At 43.0% G+C, this 24,695-nt stretch overlaps 1 protein-coding gene across 1 annotated transcript; it reads left to right on the top strand.

Moving 5' to 3' along the window:
• The first annotated feature begins 13,223 nt into the window (after positions 1–13,223).
• LOC140478624 (transmembrane protein 212-like) lies at positions 13,224–24,200 on the top strand. Its single transcript, XM_072571842.1, has 4 exons — positions 13,224–13,406; positions 18,672–18,731; positions 19,662–19,982; positions 23,485–24,200. Exons 1-4 carry the CDS (start codon positions 13,224–13,226, stop codon positions 23,503–23,505), a joined length of 585 nt encoding a protein of 194 aa, XP_072427943.1. The 3' UTR covers positions 23,506–24,200.
• The last annotated feature ends 495 nt before the right edge of the window (positions 24,201–24,695 follow it).

Genomic DNA, 24,695 nt, shown 5'->3' with positions numbered 1-24,695 from the left:
TCCTATGTTCTGTGTGGGCCTACCTGTCCCAGAGGTATATAATAACAGCTCTGAACACTTTGATTAGAAAAATAGGTTAATTGAAAAATGTAGGGCAGCAAGAAGCATAAATATGGACTGTAAAGGCTTCTGCAGTTGTGGAAAAAGGAATAGATTAGGAAAGAAAAATGGGTCCATTACAGGCAGGAATGGAGACACAGGAGGACAAAGGCAGGAAAACTAAATAATTCCATTGTGTCTGTCTTCACGATGGAAATTACAAAACACTCCCAGAGATAATCCAGATCCAGAAGACTAGTACAAATGAGGAACTGAAAGAACTCAGTATTCGTAAAGAACAAATGCTCGACATAATAAGACTGAAAGTTGACAAGTCACTAGAGCCTGATCATTGGATTATTGACATTTTCACATGTTAAGGAACAAGGAAGGGAGAACTTGGGAACTTTAGACCGATTAGCCTGACATCAGCAGTGGGGAATATACGAGGTAAAAACAATGACTACAGATGCTGGAAACCAGATTCTGGAGTAGAGTGGTGCTGGAAAAGCACAGCAGTTCAGGCAGCACCCGAGGAGCAGTAAAATCGACATTTCGGGCAAAAGCCCTTCATCAAGAATACAGCTATATTCCTGATGAAGGGCTTTTGCCCGAAACGTCGATTTTACTGCTCCTCGGATGCTGCCTGAACTGCTGTGCTTTTCCAGCACCACTCTCCTCCAGAAGGGAATATACCACAATTCAAGTTATGAAGGTTATGATAATTGCACGATGAGAAAATATTAATCAGATTGAGCAGAGTCCAAATGGATTTGTGAAGTGGAACTCATATTTGACAAACACGTTCACTTTTTTGTGGATATTATTGTTGGAGAAGATACTTAATATCAGTACTTTGAGTACACTTTATATTTAAAATTGCTAACTTTTGCAGGAATATGGAAAATTGATTTATTTCAAATTTGGTGCAAAAGCTTGGAGTTGTTTATTTAAAAGAGACCATTGAAAGTTCACTGTGGACATTAAAATAAAATTTTCCTGTAAATCATGTGACTGGTGATAACTGTCGAACAGTGTGGTGCTGGAAAAGCACAGCCGGTCAGACAGCATCCAAGGAGCAGAGAGAGTCTGTGTGTGAGTGAGTGTAAGAGAGAGAGTGTGTATGTGTGCATGACTGTGTCTGTGTATGTGAGAGAGAGAATGCATGTGTGTGTGTGTGTGCCCTTCACATGCTTTGTTGTTGACATCTGCATGAGTTGTTTTGGAATGGTGATTGGCTTGGAGATGTTTTGTTTTATCACCATGAAGTCTCATGGCATCAAGTCAAACATGGGCAAGGAAATCTCCTGCTGGTTATTACGCACCATCCTCCTTCAACTGATGAATCAACACTCCTCCACATTCAACACCACTTGCAAGAGGCATGAAAGGTGTCAAGGAAGCAGAATGTACTCTGGGTGGGTGGCTTCAATATCTATTATCAAGTCATTTGACAGTTTCACCATATTCCGAATTGGTCATGTCCTATAGGACATAGCTGTTAGATCGAGTCTGCAGCAAGTGGTGAGAGAACCAACAAGAGGGAAAAGTATACTTGACCTCATTCTCGCCAATCTGCCCATTGCAATATCATTAAGAATGACAGTCCTTGTGGATCCCAAGTCCTGCCTTCATATTGAGAATACCCTCCATCTTATTGTGTGTCAAGGGGTGGATAACAACTCAGCTTTTGTGTTCTTGTTTTTGTCTTTTATATACCACTGAATTTTTTTTTATCACTACCAAATCACTTTTCTTTAAAAAATTGCTTCTGTATTACCACCAATTCACCTGAAGAATCCAGCACCTTTTCAGCAAAGTTATTTCACATCTCTGGAGTGAGTAACATTGTGAACATTGCTCTGCTGGACCAGAGGTACAGGCAATACCACTGCACCTCAAGAGAATTAACAGTGTAATCTTAAGAAGTGTTATAAAGGGGAAGAGAGTTGATTGGTCAATATCCTACACACACGCATACATACACACACATATGCACACATAGACACACACATTCTCTCTCTCTCACACACACACACATACACACACACACACTCTCTCTCTTTCTCTCTCTCACACACACACACACATTCTCGCATTCACACTCTCAGACACACTCACACACATACATTCACTCACACACACTCTCTCTCACACACACTCACTCACACACATTCACACTCTCACTCTCTCACATGCACACACACACGCATTCTCTCTCTCACATACACACACATTCTCACTCACCCACACACTCTCTCTCATACACACACTCTCTCATACACGCTCTCTCTCACACTCACACACTCTCATTCACATACACACATGCAGAAGTACATGCACTCGCACACATACATGCACTTTCTCACTCTCACACGCACACTCTCTTACACTCACTCACACACAGTCTCACATACACACACGTACACACACTCCCTCTCTCACACACACACTCTCACACAGTCTCACTCACACACACACTCTCTCTCACACTCACACACACAGAGTCTCTCTCACACTCACTCTCTTTCTCACTGTCTCACATGCACGCACGCATACGTACATGCACACACGCGCACATATGTATACACGCGAACATACACACTCTCTCTTTCACACACACTCTCTCTCACAATCATACACATACACATACACTCTCTCTCACACTCACACACATACACACAGACACACACATATACTCTATCCCTCTCTCTCACACACACACACATACTGTCTCACATACATGCACACACGCACACACACATGCACACAATGCTGGGATCGTTCTACCAGAGTGAAGTCCCTACACAGTGGGGTAGATTCCAAACAATTCTGTCTAGGAATCATCCATAAGTGGTAACAATGATTTCTGGCAGGTTTTCAGCTCCCATGTTTCACTGAGAAGAGTTGTACATAAGAACCTAAGAATTAGGAACAGGAGTAGGCCATATGGTTCCTCGAGCCTACTCTGCCACTCAGTAAGATCATGGCTGATCTTTGCATGGACTCAACTCCACTTACCCGTCCTCTCACTGTAATCCTTAATTCCTTTATTGTTAAAAAAAATCAACCTTAGCTTCAAAGACATTTACTGAACTACCTCACTGGGCAGGGAATTCCATGGATTTAGAATCCTCTGGATGAAGACGTTCTTCTCAATTCAGTAAAGAGAGTGTGAGCAATGAGCTTTTGCTCTTCAGGGTGGTCAAATTCTCTCTGTGTTCAAACATACAACAGAATCATCACACTCACAAGCTGGCCATGTGACCTCTCTCTGAAAGTCCAGACTGTGTGACCACATCCAAGTCCATTGCTCCTTGAAAGGGCTTCATTGTTGTTATTGTTCCCAGTGCCTTTTCCCTGAGCAAAGTGTCTCTTGACTAAAAGTTCAAAGTATATTTATATGGGTCCACCTAATCTTCCAAAAAATTATACTTGGATCATGCCCTTTAACAGCAATTTGTATGAGGTTCTAAATCAAACAGTGCAATCTGGTGCCAGGCGCAGCTTGGCTGACTACAGCAGATCCTATCAAATCTGAGTACACAGACCTTCACCTGTCTGAGCTGACACATAGATTCACTCCTTGAACCAGTTCCAAAATGCAACTTATGAAAACACAATAAAGCAAAAGGCATTGCAAAGCTCAGCACTGCCCATACTTCAGTCAAAGGAACAAAGACCTGCATTAATATAGCTGCATTAATTTCCTAATCACAGGATGTCTCAAGTCCTTTACAGCCAATGACATTCTTTCAAAGTGCAGTCACTGCAGTTTGACAAATTGCTCACTATAATTTCGGTCAATACGAGTGTTCACGGTTTTCCCCACACTTAACAAACACACCACAACAACCATCTGTTTTTACAGATCAACTTTGGTATCATAAACAAGGTGCTCCTTTTAACAACTAATGTGAATATGTCACATGAAGAGATATTTAATCAGGTGACCGAAAGCTTGGTTAAAGAGATCAGTTTAAAGTTGTTTCTTCAAGAAGAAGTGGGGTGGCATGGTGGCTCAATGGTTAGCACTGCTGCCTCACAGTGCCATGGACCCAGGTTCGATTCCAGCATTGGGTAACTGTCTGTGTGGAGGTTCTTGCTGTGGGTTTGTCCCAGTTTCCTCCAACAATCCAAAGATGTGCAGATTAGGTGAATTGGCCATGTCTAAATTGCCCATAGTATTCAGGGATGTGTAGGTTGGGTGCATTAGTCAGGGGTAAATGTGGAGTAATGGGGAATGAATTTGGTTGGATACTCTTCAGAGGGTCAGTGTGCATGTATTGGGCTGAAAGGTCTGTTTCCACATTGTAGGAATTCTGTGAGTGGTGGAGAAGTTAAGGGAACAAATTCCAGAGCTTAAGGGAGGCACAGGTACCAATGGTGGAGTGATTAAAATCGGAGTTTCCAAGAGGGTCTCCAATTCACTCTGTAAACCTCACTGCCTCTTTACCATGCCACCTTCCTTTGATAGCCTCTCCTTAAATCCTACCTCTTTGACCAAGTTTTTGGTCATCTGTCCTAATATTTCCTTAAATGACTTGATGATGATTATTGTCAATAATGCATCCAGCTTGATGTGCTTTGGGAGAGTTTTCAGAATCACAGAAGTGTTATGGCACAGGAGGAGGCCATTCAGCCCATTGTGTCTGCACCAGCTCTTTTTCCAATTTCTTGCTTTCTCCCCCATACCCTTGCACATTTCTGTCCAAATTGTCATCCAATGCCCTCTTAAATGCCTCAATGGATTCTGCATCAGCCATATCTCCAAGCAGTGCAGTTACTATCCTAACTACTCACCAGGATGTGGAAAGGATTTCTTCTTATATCCCATTTGCTCCATTTGCAAATCACTTAAAATCTATGCCCATTGTTCATTATCCAAGTGGGAGCAGCTCCTTCCATCTACTCTATCCAGCCCACTTGTGATTTTGAAAATGTTTATCAAATCTGTTCTTAGGCTTCTTCTTTCTCAGGAGAACAGTCTCAATCCCTCCAAACTATCCTCAGGACTCAAGTTTCTTATCTTTGGAACCATTCCTATAAATCACTTCTGCACCCCCTCAACATGCTCTGTATAATATGGCATCCAGAACAATGCACATTAGTGATTTTTATAGCAATTGATGTCAGCTTCATTGTCACTCTTACTGAGGTTATGTTTATATTGCAATACTTTATTAATTGTATTTAAAATCCATTTAGTACCATGTTGGGATTTGAATCCATGCTCCAGAACATTAACTTCTGGTTCGAGATTATATTTACATTTGTGATATTGACTGCTGTACCACACCTCTCCCACAGTGTAAAGGGTGATATACAAATAGGGTGGATCAGTGTTAACACTGCTGCCTCACAGAGCCAGGGACCCAGGTTCAATGCCAGCCTCAGACAACTGCCTTTGTCGAACATAGAACAGTACAGTACAGCCCAGTACAGGCCCTTCGGCCCATGATAATGTGCCAAGCATTTAGCTTAATCTAAGGTCCACCAAACCTACACATCCCTCAATTTACTACCGTCCATGTGCTTGTCCAGCAGTCACTTAAATGTCCCTCGTGTCTCTGACTCTACTCCCACTGCTGGCAGTGCATTCCACACACACACCACTCTCTGCGTAAAGAATCTTGGGTGGCAACTTTGAGGGATTTATGTACATGGACACCAACATCCCACTGTTCCTCCCCACTGCCAAAAATCCTGTCTTTAACTCTATCTTCAGCATTCAAATTCTACCTTGTAAAATGAATTACTTCACATTTATCCACGTTGAGCTCCATCTGCCACTCCTCAGCCCAGCTCTGCATCCTGTCAATGTCCTGTTGTAGCCTGCAACAGCCCTGGACATGATCTACACACCACTGACCTTTGTGTCATCGGCAAACTGACTAACCCACCTTTCACTTCTTCATCCAAGTCATTTACAAAACCTATGCAAAGCAGAGGCCCAAGGACACCACTGGTCACTGACCTCCAGGTGGAATACTTTCCATCCACTACCACTTGCTGTTTTCTTTTGGCCAGTCAATTCTATATCCAGACAGCCAAATTTCCCTGTATCTCATACCTGCTAACTTTCTGAATGAAGAGAAAGTGAGGACTGCAGATGCTGGGGATCAGAGCTTAAAATGTGTTGCTGGAAAAGCGCAGCAGGTCAGGCAGCATCAAAGGAGAAGGAGAATCGATGTTTTGGGCATAAGCCCTTCTTCAGGATTCTCCTTCTCCTTTGATACTGCCTGACCTGCTGCGCTTTTCCAGCAACACATTTTTAAACTTTCTGAATGATCCTGCTATAGGGAACCTTACCAAAAGCCTTACTGAAACCCATATACACCACATCCAATCCTCAACCTTCATCAACTTGTCTCGTCACATCCTCAAAGAACTCAATAAAGCTTGTGAGGTATGACCTGCCCCTCACAAAGCCATGCTGACTATCTTGAATCAAACTATGATTTTCCAAATAGTCATAAATCCTCACTCAGAATCCTTTCCGGTACCTTACTTAACACAGACATAAGACTGACTGGTCTGCAATTCCCAGGGATTTCCTTATTCCCTTTTTGCACAGAGGAATAACATTCACCTCCCTCCAATCAGCCAGTACTATTCCCATGGAGAGTGAGGATGCAAAGATCATTGCCAGAGGCACAGCAATCTCATTCCTCACTTCCGGAAGTAACCTTGGATATATCTGACCATGGGGACTTATCTATCTTGATGCTTTCCAGAATTTCCAGCACATCCACTTCCTCAATATCAATCTGTTTAAGCTTATTAACCTGGTCCTCAGTGTTCTCACTCTCAACAAGATCCCTCTCTCCTGTGAATACTGAAGTAAAAAACTCATTTAGGGCCTCCTCTACCTCTCCAGACTCCAAGCATAAGTTCCGTCTACTATCCCTGATTGGCAAGGCTTTGGGTTTTTCCTGATCCTTCCCACCAAGGCTTTGTTGTGTCCCCTCCTAGCTCTCCTCAGTCCATTTTTGAGTTCTTTCCTAGCTACCTTCTTCAACCTTAAATAAGCTTCCTCCTTCCTTTTGATGAGAAGCGTCTCTGCTCCATGTGAAGTTTGTACATTCTCCCCTTGTCTGTGTGGGTTTCCTCTAGGTATTCAGGTTTCCTCCCACAATCCAAAGATGTGCAGGTTAGATGGATTAGTCATGCTAAATTGCCCATAATGCCGAAGAAGGGTTACACCCAAAATGTCGAGTTCTCCACCTCCTGAAGCTGCCTGCCGTGCTGTGTTCTTCGAGCTTCCTGCTTGTCAAAATTGCCCATAGTGTCCAGGTTGGGTGGATTAGCTATGCGAAATGCAGGATGATAGGGTAGGATAGCGGGTCTGGTGGGATGCTCTTTGGAAGATTGGTATGGACTCAATGGGCCAAATGGTCTGCTTCTGCACTGTAGGAATTCAATGAAATTCAATGGTTACCTTACTGAAGGAATACTACTTGGCTTTGTCTCAAAATGGTGGATTTGAATGTGACATTTCAAAAACAAATCCTTGGAGTTGTTCTTGAGTTCAGCAGTAAATCTACAAGCGGATGTCTTCCTCCATGAGTTAAAGTCAAAAAGCGAAAGTCAGTTTCACAGCAGGAACAAGACTTCTGGAGATCGAAGTCAGGAGCAGATCAAATGCAGCTTCTGAAGCCCAATAGGTTTCTCTTCATCCTGTGGCTGGGATTATCACTTTGGCCCACATTCTTTTTATTAAAATCCTTTCAGAAACTCCTTTTAACCCTTCAATGATTCCTACCATTTGTGAGCTGAGAAAACAGGATTCTCAAATGGCCAGTGAGCTGGGGAGGACAAAGAGAATGTGGCAAAGACACTGCGAAGTGGTCCTCACAGGATGGCAGCACTGACATTAATAGCTGGGAGGAGTTCACCATCAACTCTCCATCAAGCTGCATCATCATTGAGTCACAACATTTGATCATCAAGGCAGAGCGGGAAAGGAAAGGAAGCAGCTCCCGCACTCCGGAATTAATCTCAGGCAATATCCTGTCCTCTCTGCCCAAAGATCTGTGAGTTGTGAATCAGCCTGTTCCCTCATGTACAGGCCCATGACCGAGAGAAGCCTGTATTGTCAAACAGCCAATAATGAGTCCAGATGTTGCTCCAACAACTCACTTGTTTCATTTATATATAAAACATCAGAAACCATCCAGGTTTAATCTGCTGCATGCTGGGATTTTCCTGTGCCAACCTGGGTTAGTATGGAGAGCATCTGTTATATACGGAGCATAATTATCGTGATTGCTTGATATTTTAAATATCCTATCACCACCACCACATCCCACTACATTATTCAGAAACATATAAAAACGTATGCAGTAGGAACAGGAAAGGCCATTCGGCCCTTCAAGCCTGCTCCATCATTCTATGAGAAAATGGCTGATGTCCTTCAATATCAATTTCTCCCATTATCCCTGTATCCCAGGATGTCTTTAATATTTCAAGACCTATCAATCGACTCCATGACTGAGCTTCTGCCACCTTCTGGTGCAGAAAATTCCAAAAAAAATCACCACCCTCCAAGCGAAGGAATTTCTCCTCATCTCAGTCTTAAGTGGCTTTCCCTTTGTTCTGAGCTCTGACCTTTGGCTCCCCAGGGGAAACATGCTTCCTGCATCACCATTTAAGAAATATTCTGTATTCCTTTTTTACCGCTCAAAGTGGGTAACGTCACATTTCTCAGCATTATGCATTCCACCTACCATTTTTTAGTTTAGTTTTTTCCAAATCCTTTTGAACAATCTTTACGTTCTCCTCACAATGCTCCCATCTACCTAGCTTTGTTTCATCTATAAATTTATAAATCGTGCATTTGAACCTCACATCCAAACATTGGTATAGATTATGATTAGCTCAGGCCTAGGTATTGATCATTGAACCAACTGGTCACAGCCTGTCAACCTGAAAATTAACCATTTATTTCTATTCTTTTTTTCTGTCTGTTAACCTGTTTTCAATCCCTGCTAGCACATACCATCCAATCCCATGTGATCTAAGTTTGTTTGCCAACCTGTAGTGTGGGAGTCTCTCAAATGCTTTCTGAAAGTCTAAATACACCACATCCACTATTCCTCCAATCCATTGTAACTTAACTATTCTGTTGGTTACAGTCTCAAAAACGCCAATAGGATAAGTGAATGATTTTCCTTTCACAAACCCATGTTAACTCTGCCCAATCTTACCCATGTTTTCCAAGTTCCTATTGTTACAGCCTTTATTACACAAACTAACACCTTCCTTATGACTGATGTCAGGTTAACAGTTCCCCATTACTGTCTGCCTCCTCTATTAAATAGTGAGGTTATATAAGCCACCTTCCAACCAGCTAGAATATTCGAGAGTTGATAGAAGTTTTGAAGGTTACCCCCAAAGCATCCACTATCTTTATAGCTATCTGTTTTTGATTATGCTTAGCTAGTCAGGCAGTATGTGGAATGTCACTGGCTGACCAACATTTATTGTCCATCCCTAGTTGCCCTTGGGAAGATGATGGTGAGCTGCCTGTTTGAGGCAGTGCAGGCCATGTGCTGTGGGTTGACCCATAATGCCCTTAGGGAGGGAATTCGAGGACTTTGATCCAGTAACAGTAAATGAACAGCAAAAAAAATTTCCAAATCAGGTTAGTGACTGACTTGGAGGGGAACTTGTACATTGCGGTATTCCCATGTATCAACTGCCCTTGTCCTTCTGGATGGAAGTGGGTTTGAAAGGTACTGTCTATGCGACTTTGGGAATTGCTGCAGCGTATCTTGTAGACGGTATACATTGTTGCTACTGAGCATTGGTGTTGGAGGGAGTGGATGCTTATGGATGTGGTGCCAAATGCTTTGTCCGAGATGGTGTCAAGCATCTTCAGTGTTGTTTGAACTGCACCCATCCAGGCAAGTGGGGAGTATTCCATCACACTCCTGACTTGTGTCTTTTAGATGGTGGACAGACTTTGGGGAGTTAGGAAGTGAGTTTCTTGCTGTGGTATTCCTAGTCTCTGACCTACTGCTATTGCCATTGCATTTATGTGGCAATTATAGTTGAGTTCCTGGTCAGTGGTAACCCCCAAGGATGTTGATAGTGGGGATTCAGTGATGGTGGGCGAGAGGTGTTCCCAACTTGGAGTCTGCAGAATGTGAAGATTCATCTCTCAGACTCTACGAAGTGGAAAGTCCAGCAGGGGATGGAGAAGATTTATGAGAATGTCGTCTGAGATAGGCATATTAAGCCATGAGGGATGATGAGATAGACTGGGGTTACTTTATTATTACAGAGGTATGAGTATGTAGGGAAGAGCCATTTCTTTTTGGAGAATGGTCTATAACTAGGGACAGAGACTTAAGAATAGGGGAGAGACCAGATGTATAGGTTTTCCAGAAGGCCAAAAGGCCTCCTTCTGCACTGTAACTATTCTATGTAGGCATGTAGCTACGGCTAAAATGTAGCATTGGGCCAAAGATAGAGTTAAAGTGTTTGATTAGGTTTGAATTTGGGAAGGTTATTTGACTGGTTAAGGTTTGACTGGTTATTGTTGTGGTGATAGGAAGGCTTTTGACAGGATCGGGTGTTGGGGCAGTTCTTTGCCTTGGTTAGGGTTGAGAGTGTGTTGTTGGAAAAGCACAGTAGGTCAGGCAGCATCTGAGGAGTAGGAGAATCGGCATTTCGGGCAAAAGCTCTTTCTCATTCCCAATGAAGGGCTTTTGCCCAAAACATCGATTCTCCTGCTCCTCGACTGCTGCCTGACCTGCTATGCTTTTTCAGCACCACAGTTCCGACTCTAATCTCCAGCATCTGCAGTCCTCACTTTCGCCTGCCTTGCTTAAGGGTCAGGGTTAGGCTTCAGCAATATTGTTTCACATGGTTAGAGTTGAAGTTAGGGAATGGCTGAGTGTTTGGGTTAGGATTGGTGTTCAGTATAGGGTTAGAGAAAGATGCTTGACTGCATTGGGCTTTTGAAGTCTGGATGAAATCTCCAGGAACACAGTTGATCAGATGTGGTAGCCATGGTGGAGGGAGTGAACAGGTTGGAATGTTGCATCTTACAAAGAGTTGAATGGTTTTGCAGTGTTTTAATCAAACAGTCTCAAAGCTGAAGGGGTTGGGTCCAGAGGGTAGAAAGAATTCACAGAGAGTAATAGGAACTTATCATCAATAAACTGCTTGTTCTTTAAGTGAGAAGGGAACATGGGGATGAGTTGGGGTCAGCTGCGACCTTTCCGGGATAAAAGCCTGAAAGAGCTTATGTCATTGTAACACATCCTTAAATCTTTCTGTGGGTTGGGCTGCACTGTCCAATGCAAGGATCTGAGTTGCGGCAAATTGTCTTCTATCACAGCTGGAAAGGACTGCAACTGTTTGCACAGTGACAGCACGTGGCCCATTAGAATCAGTTCGAGCTGGAGTATAATTACTGAGTCAGTGTCAAGGACAGCTCTCTCTCTCTCCTACCCCACCCACCAGAAAAGGCAAACATTGTTTCAAAGGGGAAATGTGACCCCTTGATAGAAGTCAAGCCGTCATGGAAATCCAGTCAAATAGGACTTTGTACAATTTTTCAGAATATAGTGGAAAATATTGCAGCAGTGTAAGGGAGGGAAAAAACAAGCAGAGCTGAATTATTTAAATGGTAATGGAGAAAATAATGGGACTTAAGACAAAACTCTAACCTGATGATTTCTAACTAGTGATTTATTCTAAAAGATAGAAAAATAATGTGGCAATGGCTAGAATGTTTTTTGAGGATAAATATTTTCTTGGATACTGGAGGGAAATAGGCTGCTCTTCTTCATGGGATGTTAGAATATCCAACTTCAACAGTGCAGCACTCCCTCAGTACTGATCCTCTGACAGTGCAGTATTCCCTCCGTACTGACCCTCTGTCAATGCAGCACTCCCTCAGTACTGACTCTCTGACAGTGCAGCACTCCCTCTGTACTGACCCTCTGACAGTGCAGCACTCCCTCACTACTGACTCTGACAGTGCAGCACTCCCTCAGTACTGACCCTCTGACAGTGCAGCACTCCCTCACTACTGACTCTCTGACAGTGCAGCACTCATTCAGTGCTGACCCACTGACAGTGCAGCACTCCCTCAATACTGACCCTCTAACAATGCAGCCCTCTGTTAGACTGACCCTCTGACAGAGAAGCACTTACTTAGTACTGGCCCTTTGACAGTGTTGCACTCCCTAAGTACAGAATTCTGATAGTGCAGTGTTTCCTCGGTCCACTATGAGCTTCAGGCAGGAATATGCCTGAAATCCCTAGAAGCTGGTCTTGAATTTATTACTTTTTGACTGAAAAAGGAGAGGGTGACATGCCTCGAGTCAGGCTGGGAGCAAACTGACCCAAGACACAGCTCCTGGTGTATATAATCTGCATTGATCAACAGTCACGTAGATCACAAAAGAATTATGTTCCCTCGTGTCGTCAAATAGTCTGCTGGTAAAAAGGATTTGGCTAAAAGAGAACCTGTCACACTGTTGTCCTGGGAATGAGAGCAGAGGGAATGGGAAAATGTTTGTGAAGTGAACTGGTTATGTCTATATCCTTTGAACAGCACCCTCTGCTGCCCACTACAGTGTCCACAGTACAATGTATTCTTATGTAAAGCAGTTGTTCCCATTGAGATTGTTCAAACACTCTTTGGAAAATTGTTAATTGCAGTAGGTTATTCTGGCCTTCAACAGCCTGGTTCCCAAACTCTGGAATTCCCTCACTTAAGCCCTCCTAACTAACGTTTGAGGGACTTTGAGAAAACAAATTCACCTAGAATGGGGACAGGAATGCATTGCCTGGGAGAGTGTTTGAGGTGGGCAACCTTACAACCTTTAAAAAGTACTTGGATGAACATTTGAAGTGTCATAACATCCGTGGCTATAGGTTTAGTGTAGGAAAATGGGACTAGTGTATTTTCGGCAGTACAGACTCGATAAGCCAAATGGCCTCTTCTGCAGTGTATGATTCTGTGGTCACACATCCGAACAGCTCTTCTCCGTTTTAAATGCTGTTTAGGAACACTTCATCCCATTAAGTAATGCTGTATAAGTACAATTGTGATAATTACTATTGTGCAGTGAACTATGAGGACCAGTCTGTCTGGTTATTATTACCATGGTAATTAGTTATAAACACAGAGCTCCAACAACAGAACAGTTTTTATTCACATCATGAAGGAGGAGGGAGTGGGAAAGATGAAACGCTTACACCTGTACATCGGAAGTTCTCTGCTTTTCTTTGGGATCATCTCCATTTTCTTGGGAATCATCACCTTCTTCCCAGTTTTTACCTTCAAGCCCTGGTTTGCCGGATGGAGTGGCAGGATAGCATGTCCTATCTGGAATGGAGCTGTGGTAGGGGAAATAAATACTTTCAGTTCATTCTCGGAATAGGGATTTAAATGGGCAGGCCAGTATTTACTGCTGCTCCTTATTTGTGAAGGTAAGATTAGATTCCCTACAGTGGGGCAACAGGCCCTTCGGCCCAACCAGTCCACACCAACCCTCCGAAGAGTAACCCACCCAGACCCATTTCCCCTCTGACTAATCCACCTAACACTATGGGCAATTTAGCATGGCCAATTCACCTGGCTTGTACATCTTTGGACTGTGGGAGGAAACCGGAGCACCCAGAGGAAACCCCCACAGACACAGGGAGAATGTGCAAACTCCACACAAACAGTTGCCCGAGGCTGGAATCGAACCTGGGACCCTGGTGCTGTGAGGCAACAGGGCTAACCACTGAGCCGCCGTGCCACCCTTAAAGGTAGTGGTGAGCTATCTCCTCCAGCCACTATAGTCCTTGTTGTGTAGGTACCACCCAGCCACAACTCTGTTATGGAGGGAGTCCTAGGACTTGGACTCCCTAAAGGACTACCTGACGTGCCAACACAAGCCTTCTCCCTTTCTAGGCTGTGGATGCTCAGGTCAATTATTGCTCTCTAGCCTCCGATAAGTGGAGTTTACTGGAGAAAGGTAATCCAGGATATGGAGCAAAGGCAGGGGAATCCATTAGAGATCTAGTTCAGAAGTGAAACAGTTTGGGCTGCTTTGGTTTCTCTATAGTTCAGGTTTAACCAACTTAGTATGGGACTGGAGTCATGTGGAGTCCCGGTAAGGACAGCAGGTTTCCTTCCCTGAAAGGAAATTAGTGAATCTGTTGGGTTTCTGTGAGATTTGAGTATCTTTGCTGTTGTTTTTAATGATCCCAGCTTTACATTGTAAGACTTTAAAAGCTACTTCTAAATCAAACAGGGTGAGTTTTGAAATTGTGTTCTTTCGACTAAGTCCAGTAACATAATTACTAAAATAATCATATTATTAAGCTATGAAAGGCATCTAAAGTTGGAAATATGAATATTCGTACAATCTTGTATGTTGTGAATGGTGGCTCAGTGCAGTGGCATCTCACAAGAAGATGGTGGCATTGTGGTAGTGTCCCTGGACTAGCAACTCAAAACCTCCAGCTGATATTCTGTGGACAAGAGTTTGAATCCCAACATTGCAAATATGAAATCTGAATTCAATAAGAAGTTGGAATAAAAAAACAAGCCTAAAGACTGTGTAACCACATTTTATTGTTGTAAAATGTATCAAGTTCATTCATATCCTTTAGCGAAGGAAGCCAGCCATCTTTACCCAGTCTCGTCTATACATAACTCCAGACCCTCAGGAATGTGGCTGACTCTTAACTGCCCTCCGGGCAATAAATACTGATCTAGCCAGCAATGCCTGCTTTCAAAGAATGAATTTTTTAAAAATATCTTATTCCTTGGCTCCAAATGAGGAGGGTTTAAGACCCCTTTCCAACAACATGAGCCCAAAAAGTAGGGTGGTCAAGAGGAGAGGTAGTGGGAGGACCTAACCTTTATTCAGCTCAAATACATCAAGGTTTCAAGTCAATATATCGAAGGAAAGACTTATTCTTATTTGTCAATGGGATGTGGAGTCATTGGCTGGGCCTGAATTTATTACCCATCTCAAATTGCCTTTCAGAAGGTGGAGGTGAGCTGCCTTCTGCAGTCCTTGGAGTGTAAATATACCACAGTGCTGTGAGGGAGGAGTTTCCAGAATTTTAACCAAGTGATGCTCAGGATAGGAATTTGTAGGTGGTAGTGTTCCCATGTCTTTTCTGTCCTTGTCCTTCTAGATGGTAGAGGTCATAAGTTTGGCATGTGCTGTTGGAGGAGCCTTGGTGAGCTGTTGCAGAGCAATTTGGGTCTCAAACTAGTGTCACATTTAAATAAAGGCCGCTACAGAGGTATAAAGCAAGAGTTGTCTAAAGTGAGGTTGGAAAGCAGACTAAAGGGAAGGCCAGTGGGTCAGTGGCAGATAGTTAAACAGATGTTGCACATCGCTCAGCTAAACTTCATTCTGACCAAATTGTAAAGAATTGATGTGAATGATGGACCACCCTTGGTTAATGAAGCAAGGACAGCATCCAATGAAAAATTAAATACAAAGCAGGGAAAACTAATAGTGGGTCAGAGGATTTAGAATGATGTAACAATTAATCAAAAGGAAAAGAATTGATTATGAAAGTGAACTCGCAAGAAATAAAAGAATGAACCCATGAGCTTCTAGAGGTGTGTTTTATATATATGAGAGAGAGAAAGAGCGATTTGCTAAAGTGACCTATAGGACTGTCACAGGACATGTCAGGGGAATCGATAATGAGAAAGAAGGAAGTAGCAGATAATTTAAACTAATGTTTTGCATCAGTTTTTATAGCGGAGGATACAATAAATATCATAAAGATAATAGATAAGCTAGATGTTAACGGAACTCTCTCGAACAATCTCTGTCACAAGGGGCAAAGCATTGTCAAACGAATGGGACTGAATGAAGCCGATTGTCAATGCCTGCGAGCTTGCGTCCATTAAAAGAAATGGCAGCAGAGGTGGCGGAGGCATTGGTTGAAATATTCCAGAATTCACTGGATTTTTGGAAGGTCCCAGTAGATTGGACAACTGCTAATGTGGTGCGCATGTTCAAGACAGGAGGGAGATAACAGGCTATAGGCCAGTTTGCCTACCCTCTGCATGAGGAAATTGGGACTCCATTATTAAAGAAGAAATAGCAGAACACTTAGAAAAGCTTAACTACCCAAATAGGGTCATAGTTTTGTGAAAGGGAAATCATGTTTAACAAATGTGCTCAAATCCTTTCAGAATAGAACAAGCAGAGCTGATAAAGAAGAACCAGTGGATATAGTGTATTTGGATTTTCAGATGGTACTTGATAAGGTGTCACATAGAAGGCTATCACATAAGGTGGGAATGCAGGGTATAGGGGTGATGTATTAGCATGGATTGAGGAATGGTTAACACACAGAGAATCATGGAATTGCATAATCATATAGCACAGAAAGACCAGACATCCAATCTGACCTAGTTCCATTTGCCAGCATTTGGCTCATATCCCTCGAACACTTTCCTATTCATATACCCATAAAATACTGTAATTGTACCAGCCTCCACCACTACCTATGGCAGCTCATTCTATACATGGCAAAAGTGAGGACTGCAGATGCTGGAAATCAGTCTCGATTCGAGTGGTGCTGGAAAATCACAGCAGGTCAGGCAGCATCCGAGGAGCAGGAAAATCGAGGTTTCGGACAGAGGCCCTTCATCAGGAATCCTGATGAAGGGCTTTTGCCTGAACTCTCATTCCGTACATGCACCACCCTCTCTGTGTCAAAGTACATTAGACAGAGAGTTGGGATTAATGGGTCTTTTTTTCAAAGTGGACTGATGTAACTAGTTGAGTGCCACAAGGATCATTACTAAAGACTTCACTCATTTACTGTCTATAATAATGATTTGAGGAGAGAGAACAGTATAATGTATCCAAATTTGCAGATGGTACAAAAATAGGTGGGAGGGCATGTTGTGATGAAGACATTGGAAGTTGCAAAGGGATATAGATAGATTGAGTGAGTGGGCAAAAACTTGGCAGATGGAGATTAATGTGGGGAATTGTGAAGTAATACGTTTTGGAAGGAAGAGTCAAAAGAATTAAATGAAGATAGAATCCAAAAGGTGCAACATCAAGGAATCTGGAAGTTCTGGTCCATGAAATGCAAAAAGGTGTATCAAGTAATTAAGAAGGAAAATTGAACTTTGACCTTTATTACTAACAGGTTGGAGTTGAAAAATAAGGAAGTTTTGTTATGATTGTATAGGATGTTGGTGAGGCTGTACTTGGAGAACTGTGTACAGATTTAGAATAGAATTCTGACAGTGTGGAAGCAGGCAAATTAGCCTATTAAATCCACACTGACACTCTGAAGAGCATCCCACCCAGACCCACCCTATCCCTGCTAATTTGATAAAATCACAGTCGATCAGCCCAGGTCTCAAAACCTCTTTCTTTCCAACTCCTCACTACTCTCCTCACAATTCCCCTGGCTAATCTACCCAGCATACACATGCATGGACACCACAGGCAATTTAGCATGGCCATTCCACCTAACCTGCACGTCTTTGGACTGTGGGAGGAAATCTACAATATCATGGAGAGACGTGTCAACTCAGCATAAACAGTCACTCAAAGCTGGACTTACCTGGTGCTGTGAGGCTAACCACTGAGCTAATGTACCACCACCAATAAGATTTTTAAAAAAGAATATGCTAACATTAGAAGCAATTCAAATGAAATTCAAAGTGTACAATCCTGTGATGAAGGACCGGACATATTGAGATTGACTAAGCAGCTTAGAACTTTATTGAGTTTAGCAGAATGAGGGGTGATCTTATTGAAACATACATGATTCTGAGGGAGGTTGACAGCCTTGATATTGGGAAGGTGCTTCCACTAGTGGGAAATCTTGAACTAGAGAACACAGTTACAAAATAAAGAGACACATATTTAAAAACTGAGATACAAAGGAATTTCTTTTTCAGTAGGTAGGGAGTGTCTGGAATTGTCTTCCTCAGAGAGCTGTGGAGGTTCGATCACTGAATTTATTTAAAGAGGAGATGGATTGATTTTGAAACATCGGGAGTTGTGAGGAGTTGGAAAGAAAGAGGTTTTGAGACCTGGGCTGATCGACTGTGATTTTATCAAATGGCAGTGCAGGTTTGAGGGGCTGAATGGCCTATACCTATTTCTTGTGTTCTTGGAAAGTCCTGAAAACCTTCTTTGAACAAACAAAGCATTTTAATTCCACTGGGACATATTAGTGTACAATGAGAGGCTGGATATCTCAGTTTCACTGTGGGGAGGATATCTTGCAGAAACTCAGGAAAGGTAGGGCACTGGTTGAATCACCAGTGTGGTGGCCAGGATTTGAGAGAGATATTGAACGTTGGATTTGTAGTCACGAGAGATGCATTGTAGACCAACAAGACAGTGACGTCTTACAGTAAACAATACGCCTGCAGTCTATAGGGATTTTGTGGGGTAGTGGTAATATTATTATACTGGCAGTTCAGAATCCTAGGCTTATACTCTAGGGATACTGGTTCAGAACCTATCCATGAAATGTGGCAAAGTCTGAATTTGGTAAAACTAGTCTAATGACAACCATATAACCATTGTCCCAAAAATCCCTCTGGCTCACTGATGCTGTGTTAGAAAGAAATTCTGCCACATTGACCTTGTCTTCTCCCCCTGCAGGCTTTCATCGTGGGAGTTCTTATATTGCTTGCAGAGAGAGACCGCATCTCACAATATCTGGTAATAACCCTCAGACATTTGTTGTAATTTATTTGTCCTCAAGCTGCTTATGAGGAATGGGTTCCCACGCAACAATGCCAGGAAGTATTCTGCGTAAATACAAAAAAAACCCACCTCAGATTAATGGCTTTCCTTCTGAGAAGTCAAGAAGCCAGCACAGCTGTGCTGGACCGAATGGCCTACTTCTGTGCTTTAAAATTCTACAAAAGTGAAACACTGTATTGTAGATTCCCTACAGTGTGGAAACATGCCATTCAGCCCAACAAGACCACACCAACCCACTGAAAAGTATCCCACCCAGACTCATTCCCCTAACTAATTCATGTCATTAGATTGTGAGAGGAAACACACACACAGACAATATGCAAACTCCACACAGACAGTCACCTGAAGCTGGACTCAAACCTGGGTCCCAGGTGCTGTGAGGCAGCAGTGTTAATCACTGAGCCGCCACATCAGGAAACACATTGAGACCTACAATCCTTAAGAATCACAGAATTGATTTGCTAAGACTGCCTAGATGTCGAAGGTCAAAGAAGGAAATCAGGTTAGGACAGTGAGGGAAAAAGAAAGTTTGGGGATAATGGTCAGGGAAGATGCTGAGGAGATAAGCCAAGATGACAGACCTCAAAGGGAAATGGCAAAAGGGCATGTAAAGGGTCTAGTGGTACGTGGGTGGGAAAAGGAAAAGGCAGAGGTTCTGGGGGTGAGAGGAGATGAGGAAAAGTGAGAGAGGGAGGGATTAGGTCAAATGAGAAAGGGGCATGGATTGGAAGAGCGAGCAGAGGTACAGAATTGGGAAGAGTCTGGGCAGGCATGAACGATTGGGGTAGGTGAGTGTGGGGCTGAAGGGAGTGGTGAGGGTGATCTGGGAAGGTTATAGAGTCAGAGATCTACAATGAACTGATTTACTCGCATTCCCATTCACAGAGAGAAGTCGGCCTCATCTTCGCTATTGTCAATCTGATCGCTTCGCCCCTCCAATTCATCATTGCTGTGGCTGCCATCCTGATTGGTCCATTCTGCGACTACAGCTTGGCGGGTATTTCAGGCACAGAATACCTGGGATACGCTGTCCAGTTTCCATACCAATACACTCTCCCCATTGTCTGTGTGGACCCTCTATTTTATGAGTACTACCACCTCGTCCTTCAGATCGTCAGTCTGATCATCAGCGCTGCCATGTTCTCCCTGAGTCTGGTATTCTGTATCAGGCTGACAGCGAGATTCAAGTCAACAGGAACTCTCACCGTACGTATTGTGGACAGTACCCTGACTCTTTCAGCCAAGAGGCAAAATGATTGATGGTGCTGTGTGTGGTGACATTGTACACTTGTACCCTGTACTCTGAGTACACATGATAACAAAACCTAGATCTAATTCGAAAACCACAGTCACAAAGATTAGGAGATTGAGAGGCTTTGCTTCTGAGAGCCTTCCAATGTAGTGAAGACGGAGCAAGAAAGAACTTGCATTCATATCGCACCAATCACAGACCCAGGGCAGCCCAAAATACTTGACTGCATTTCTTGAAGTGTTGTCACTGTGGTGACGTAGAAAACGTGGCAGGCAGTTTTTTTTTGCACAGCAAGATCCCACAAACTGCAATGCCGCAACAAGCCAAATTGTCTGCTTTAGGTCTGGTGATGGCAGAATAACCATTAGCCAGGATGCCAAAGGGAAGAATGCTTCTGCTCTTCTTCAAGATGAAGTAATGGGATTTCTCAGCTGCACCTCAGAGGGCAGGATTTCCCAGGTTTCATACTTCAGATGAGACACCAAACAGAGACAGTGTCCAGGGTATTAACCTTCAATACTCAGACACTGTGTGACTCTCCAAAGAGTTGGGGCCCTGCCTGTGCAGGCTAGGTGGATCAGCCATGGGAAATGCAGGCTTGTAGGGATAGAGTAGTGTGGGTGGGTTTGGTATGCTTTTCGGAGGAGTAGTGTAGACTCAGTGGGCTGAATGGCCTCCTTCCACAGTGTAGGGATTCTATGATTCTACTCTATGATCTCCAGTCTTTCCCTTGTTGTGTCTGGAAGTTTGGTGAAGCTGACTTCCTGAAGTAGATGGTCAGGAAACAGGATGGGAATCTTGCACACAATGCTCGGAGGGTGAAAGATTGACCCCACAAAGCCCTGGCAATGCCAAGGGAGGAGGGGGCATCTTATCAAATATTGATAGAAACACAGACACAAATCAGAAATCATTTCATACGTCTTAAGAGCTGAAAAAAGGCTCAGGACATGAAGGAACGATGAGCTGCGATATCGAGACCAGGCTCATCTTCCCTCGGGTGTCAACTCTTCAGGTGGGTCCTGATTGTGATGTTTAAGATCATGAAGGAAATTGATTAGGTCAACGGTGACCACTAGTGGGCGCCTGTGGGGGGTAGGAGGCATTGGGATCGGCAAGAAGCCAAGTAGCAAAATTTTCAAATTGCAGACAAGGCCTTTGGGGGCGGGGGGAGTAAGCACTTGCGGACAAAGGGGAATGCCTCCCACTTTGCCTTTGTTTTGCAGCTGTTAACATTAAAGCTTTGGGAACCTGGGGGAAGTGGAGAATCAAACAAGAGTCTTTCACTTTGGAACAAAAGAGAAGTGAGGCATCCTGCTCAGACAGACAATGAGATAGAAAGATCACAAACTAAAGGACGTTTCTTTAAAATGGAAAGCCAGACAGGAATTTGAGAAGGAAAGAGAGATAGACACAAAAAAGATGCAAACAGGACAGACAGATCTGCCAGTTAATGAGTCCATGACAATAGTATTAAATGACAGACCATCAGCGGGTTATAGAGGTTGTGTTTAAAAAGTATATATTTTTAAAATTCATTCATGGGATGTGGATGTCACTGAATGGGACAGCATTTATTGCTCATCCCTTGTTGCCCTCTAGAGGGTGCTGATGAGCTGCCTTCTTGAATTCTGCAGTCCATTGGTGTAGGTAGTCCCACAATGCCCTGAGGGAGGGAATTCCAGGATTTTGACCCAGCAAGACTGAAACATACAAGAATTTATCCAATACTGTTCAAGTACTTTAAGCAAATCCCTCCACACCCTCTCAGTCAGAGACAAGGCTACACAAATAGATTATTTGGGATTTTGTTCAGATTTGGGACATGTGCCATTGTCTGAACCGTTACACTTCTGTAGTCATAGTTATACTAAGCAGCCCAGTGAGAAGTGCCAAATGGTGAGTCTGAAACTATACACCGGCTACTTCCCAATCACCTCGTGGCTTCAGATTTGGGTAAAGGATGTAGAGGGCACTTACAGATCCCACATGATGACCCCAGTGCAATCAGTTCGACACTGTTCAAGAGGAATGCAGAAAACATCATACTGATGTATCATCCTGGACAACCTCCATTCATCCCAAAGAATGTTACTGGCAAAGAAATATGTTTTTAAGTATAACACTGTTGTAATACATGAAACAAGACATCTGATTTGTGGACAGCAAGATCCCATAAAACAGCAGTATGATCAAGGCCAGAGAATGGGATATTGATTCAGGGAAAGACAAAGGCTGGAACAGTGGAATCAATTCCCCCAATCTCCTTCCAAATTGTGACTGGGACCGTTTGCATCCAGGCATAAAGTCAGAGTGACTCTCAGTTCAATATTCAACCCAGAAAGCTGCACCGTGAACCTTTACTGTTCTGGTTCTAACACAGCGGAGTGCTCTGTACTAATCTTCAGGTGACACTTTAATTCACTGCTTGGTCACATCCACACCTTTCAGTGACAGCTAACACTAGGAGAGTTGGTGATGGAGTGGTAATGTCACTGGACTATTAAACAAAAAGAAGAAAGTGAGGATTGCAGATGCTGGAGATCAGAGTCAGAGAGTGTGGCGCTGGAAAAGCTCCAACCAGTCAGGCAGCATCCGAGGAGCAGGAGAATCGACGTTTCGAGCATGATATTTCCTGATGAACAGCTTATGCTCGAAACATCTACTCTCCTACTCCTTGGATGTTGCCTGACCAACTGTACTTTTCCAGCCCCACACTTCAACTATTAAACAAGTAGCTCAGGCTAATATAGGGAGATGGGTTCAAATCCCACTGCGGTAACCGGTGGAATTTGAATTCAATTAAATTGGCGATGGGACATTTGTCATGATGACTGTGATAACAATCGTTGACTGTCACTGTTGGAAAGCCATCTCAGTCATTCGTGCCATCCTTACCCAGTCTGGTCAACAATGCCTCCAGCTCCACAGTATGCAGCTGCCTCTGAAATGGCTGAGCAAACCAATAACTCAAGACCAATGAGAATAGATAACAAATTCTGGCTCAACTAGTGATGCCTGATTCAATAATGAATAAAATATAGTCAGTAGGAACTGTATTATTAAAGTTAACCCCTCTCACCAAGAGCGGTTGTTTGCCAATTATGTTCTAGAATGGCTCCTTCCATCTTCATACCAGCTCAGAACAGATTTCTGGGTTATTCTTAATTCTTATGAATAGATTGTACATAATGATAAAGGTTACATAACAGCAACTTCTGAGCTGTGTGAAGTTTCTGACCCTCTAGCTGAGTACTAGCACATGCCTCCTGAGTGAGAACATAGCTTACCTCAAGGTACCTTCGACATATTCACTCAACCCTCACTGTACCCAATGTCATCGGTGAATTCCCTGACAGCCCAGGGAACTTTGTGTAACTCAGTTACTTTCTGTATTGACCCCCTTGAGGCATTGCAAGAGGAAATCCATTCAATACTGTCTTTCTTTCTCCACAGGGTCAGCGGGGGAGATGGTGAGGAGTCCTCTATGTAATGCTTCGAGATGCTCACCTTCCAGTGATCTGACAAAGGAATGCGACTGACGACAGGAGAATTTTTTAAACCAACAGGGAGGGTGTTACAGAGCTCCATCTGTCTTTCTCTGTTATGATATGAAAGAAAGGTTTATGTTGCTCTAGTACTTTTCATGACGATTTGACGCCCTAAAGTGCCTCACAGTCAATGAAATGCTTTTGAATTGTAGTCATCATTCTAATATAGGAAACATGGCAACCAATCTGTGCAGAGCAAGCTCCCATAATTAGCACATCTATTTCAGTGATTATGGGTTCAGCAGTAAATATGTGGCTAGACATTAAGAACTCCTTTTGCCTTCTTCACAATGATGTCCTATTTACAAGGTTGCGAATCTTATAATGCATGGAACTATAGGAATCCCAATGAATATATTGACCACTGAGGTTGGATTTGTGGTAGACATTAGTGGAGAACCACAGACAAGATTTGTAAACTAGGACAACGAGAAAAGGATGCTCATTGATCGTTTCATTTCTATCCTGAATTTGAGCGTAAGATGGAGCCCATTAAGAAATGTAAATAAATTCAAATGCAGTCAAGGTAAGCAAATGCATTACCCACATGTCAGAAATATGCAGGGGGCGGGGGAGCAGGTAGGAGAAGGATAGGAGGTATACTCGGAAAGAAATAGCAAAATAAACCAGACCCTGGAAATCTGAAATAAACATAGAAAATTCTGACAGTACTGAATAGGACTGAGAATAGAGATAGAAACAAAGCTACTGTTTCAGATAACATTACTCTCATCAGAACTGCTCCCCCTCTCCACAGATGTTGGCAGACCTGCTGAGTAGTTCCAAAATTTTTTACGTTTATATTAGGGTGATAACGATATACAATATATTATCAACATTTGGGAATTTGGATTTTAAAGTTGAGCTAAATTAAATATGAGCGTTCATAGTTGTGAAGACTTTTTTTTAAAAATAGGTCAGAAAGTCATTTGGAACAGTGAACCCAATTATATAATTTCCAAGAAAGCATGTACCTCTCAGTGGCATGTAGTGCCTATTCTCTGCCCGTCAATCTGTATTGGGTGCTGCTGAGATGGCAGGCAGAACACTGAAGGAGCCCCAGTCACACTCTGGACCCTGGTAAATCTGGAGAATTTCAGTAGGAAGAGGTTGCCC

This window comes from Chiloscyllium punctatum, chromosome 6 (genome assembly GCF_047496795.1).
Source record: "Chiloscyllium punctatum isolate Juve2018m chromosome 6, sChiPun1.3, whole genome shotgun sequence".
NCBI classification, from domain to species: domain Eukaryota; kingdom Metazoa; phylum Chordata; class Chondrichthyes; order Orectolobiformes; family Hemiscylliidae; genus Chiloscyllium; species Chiloscyllium punctatum.
The sequence above is the reverse complement of the archived record's forward strand: the minus strand, read 5'-3'. Positions and strand labels throughout refer to the sequence as shown.

What these genes read in the sequence shown, in the direction of transcription:
- LOC140478624 (XM_072571842.1), top strand. Translation starts at nt 13,224, where the DNA reads ATGAAGGAGGAGGGAGTGGGAAAGATGAAACGCTTACACCTGTACATC. An exon ending in ACCGCATCTCACAATATCTG is followed by an intron (nt 18,732 to 19,661) that starts GTAATAACCCTC and finishes TCCCATTCACAG; the next exon opens with AGAGAAGTCGGCCTCATCTT. An exon ending in AGTCAACAGGAACTCTCACC is followed by an intron (nt 19,983 to 23,484) that starts GTACGTATTGTG and finishes CTTTCTCCACAG; the next exon opens with GGTCAGCGGGGGAGATGGTG.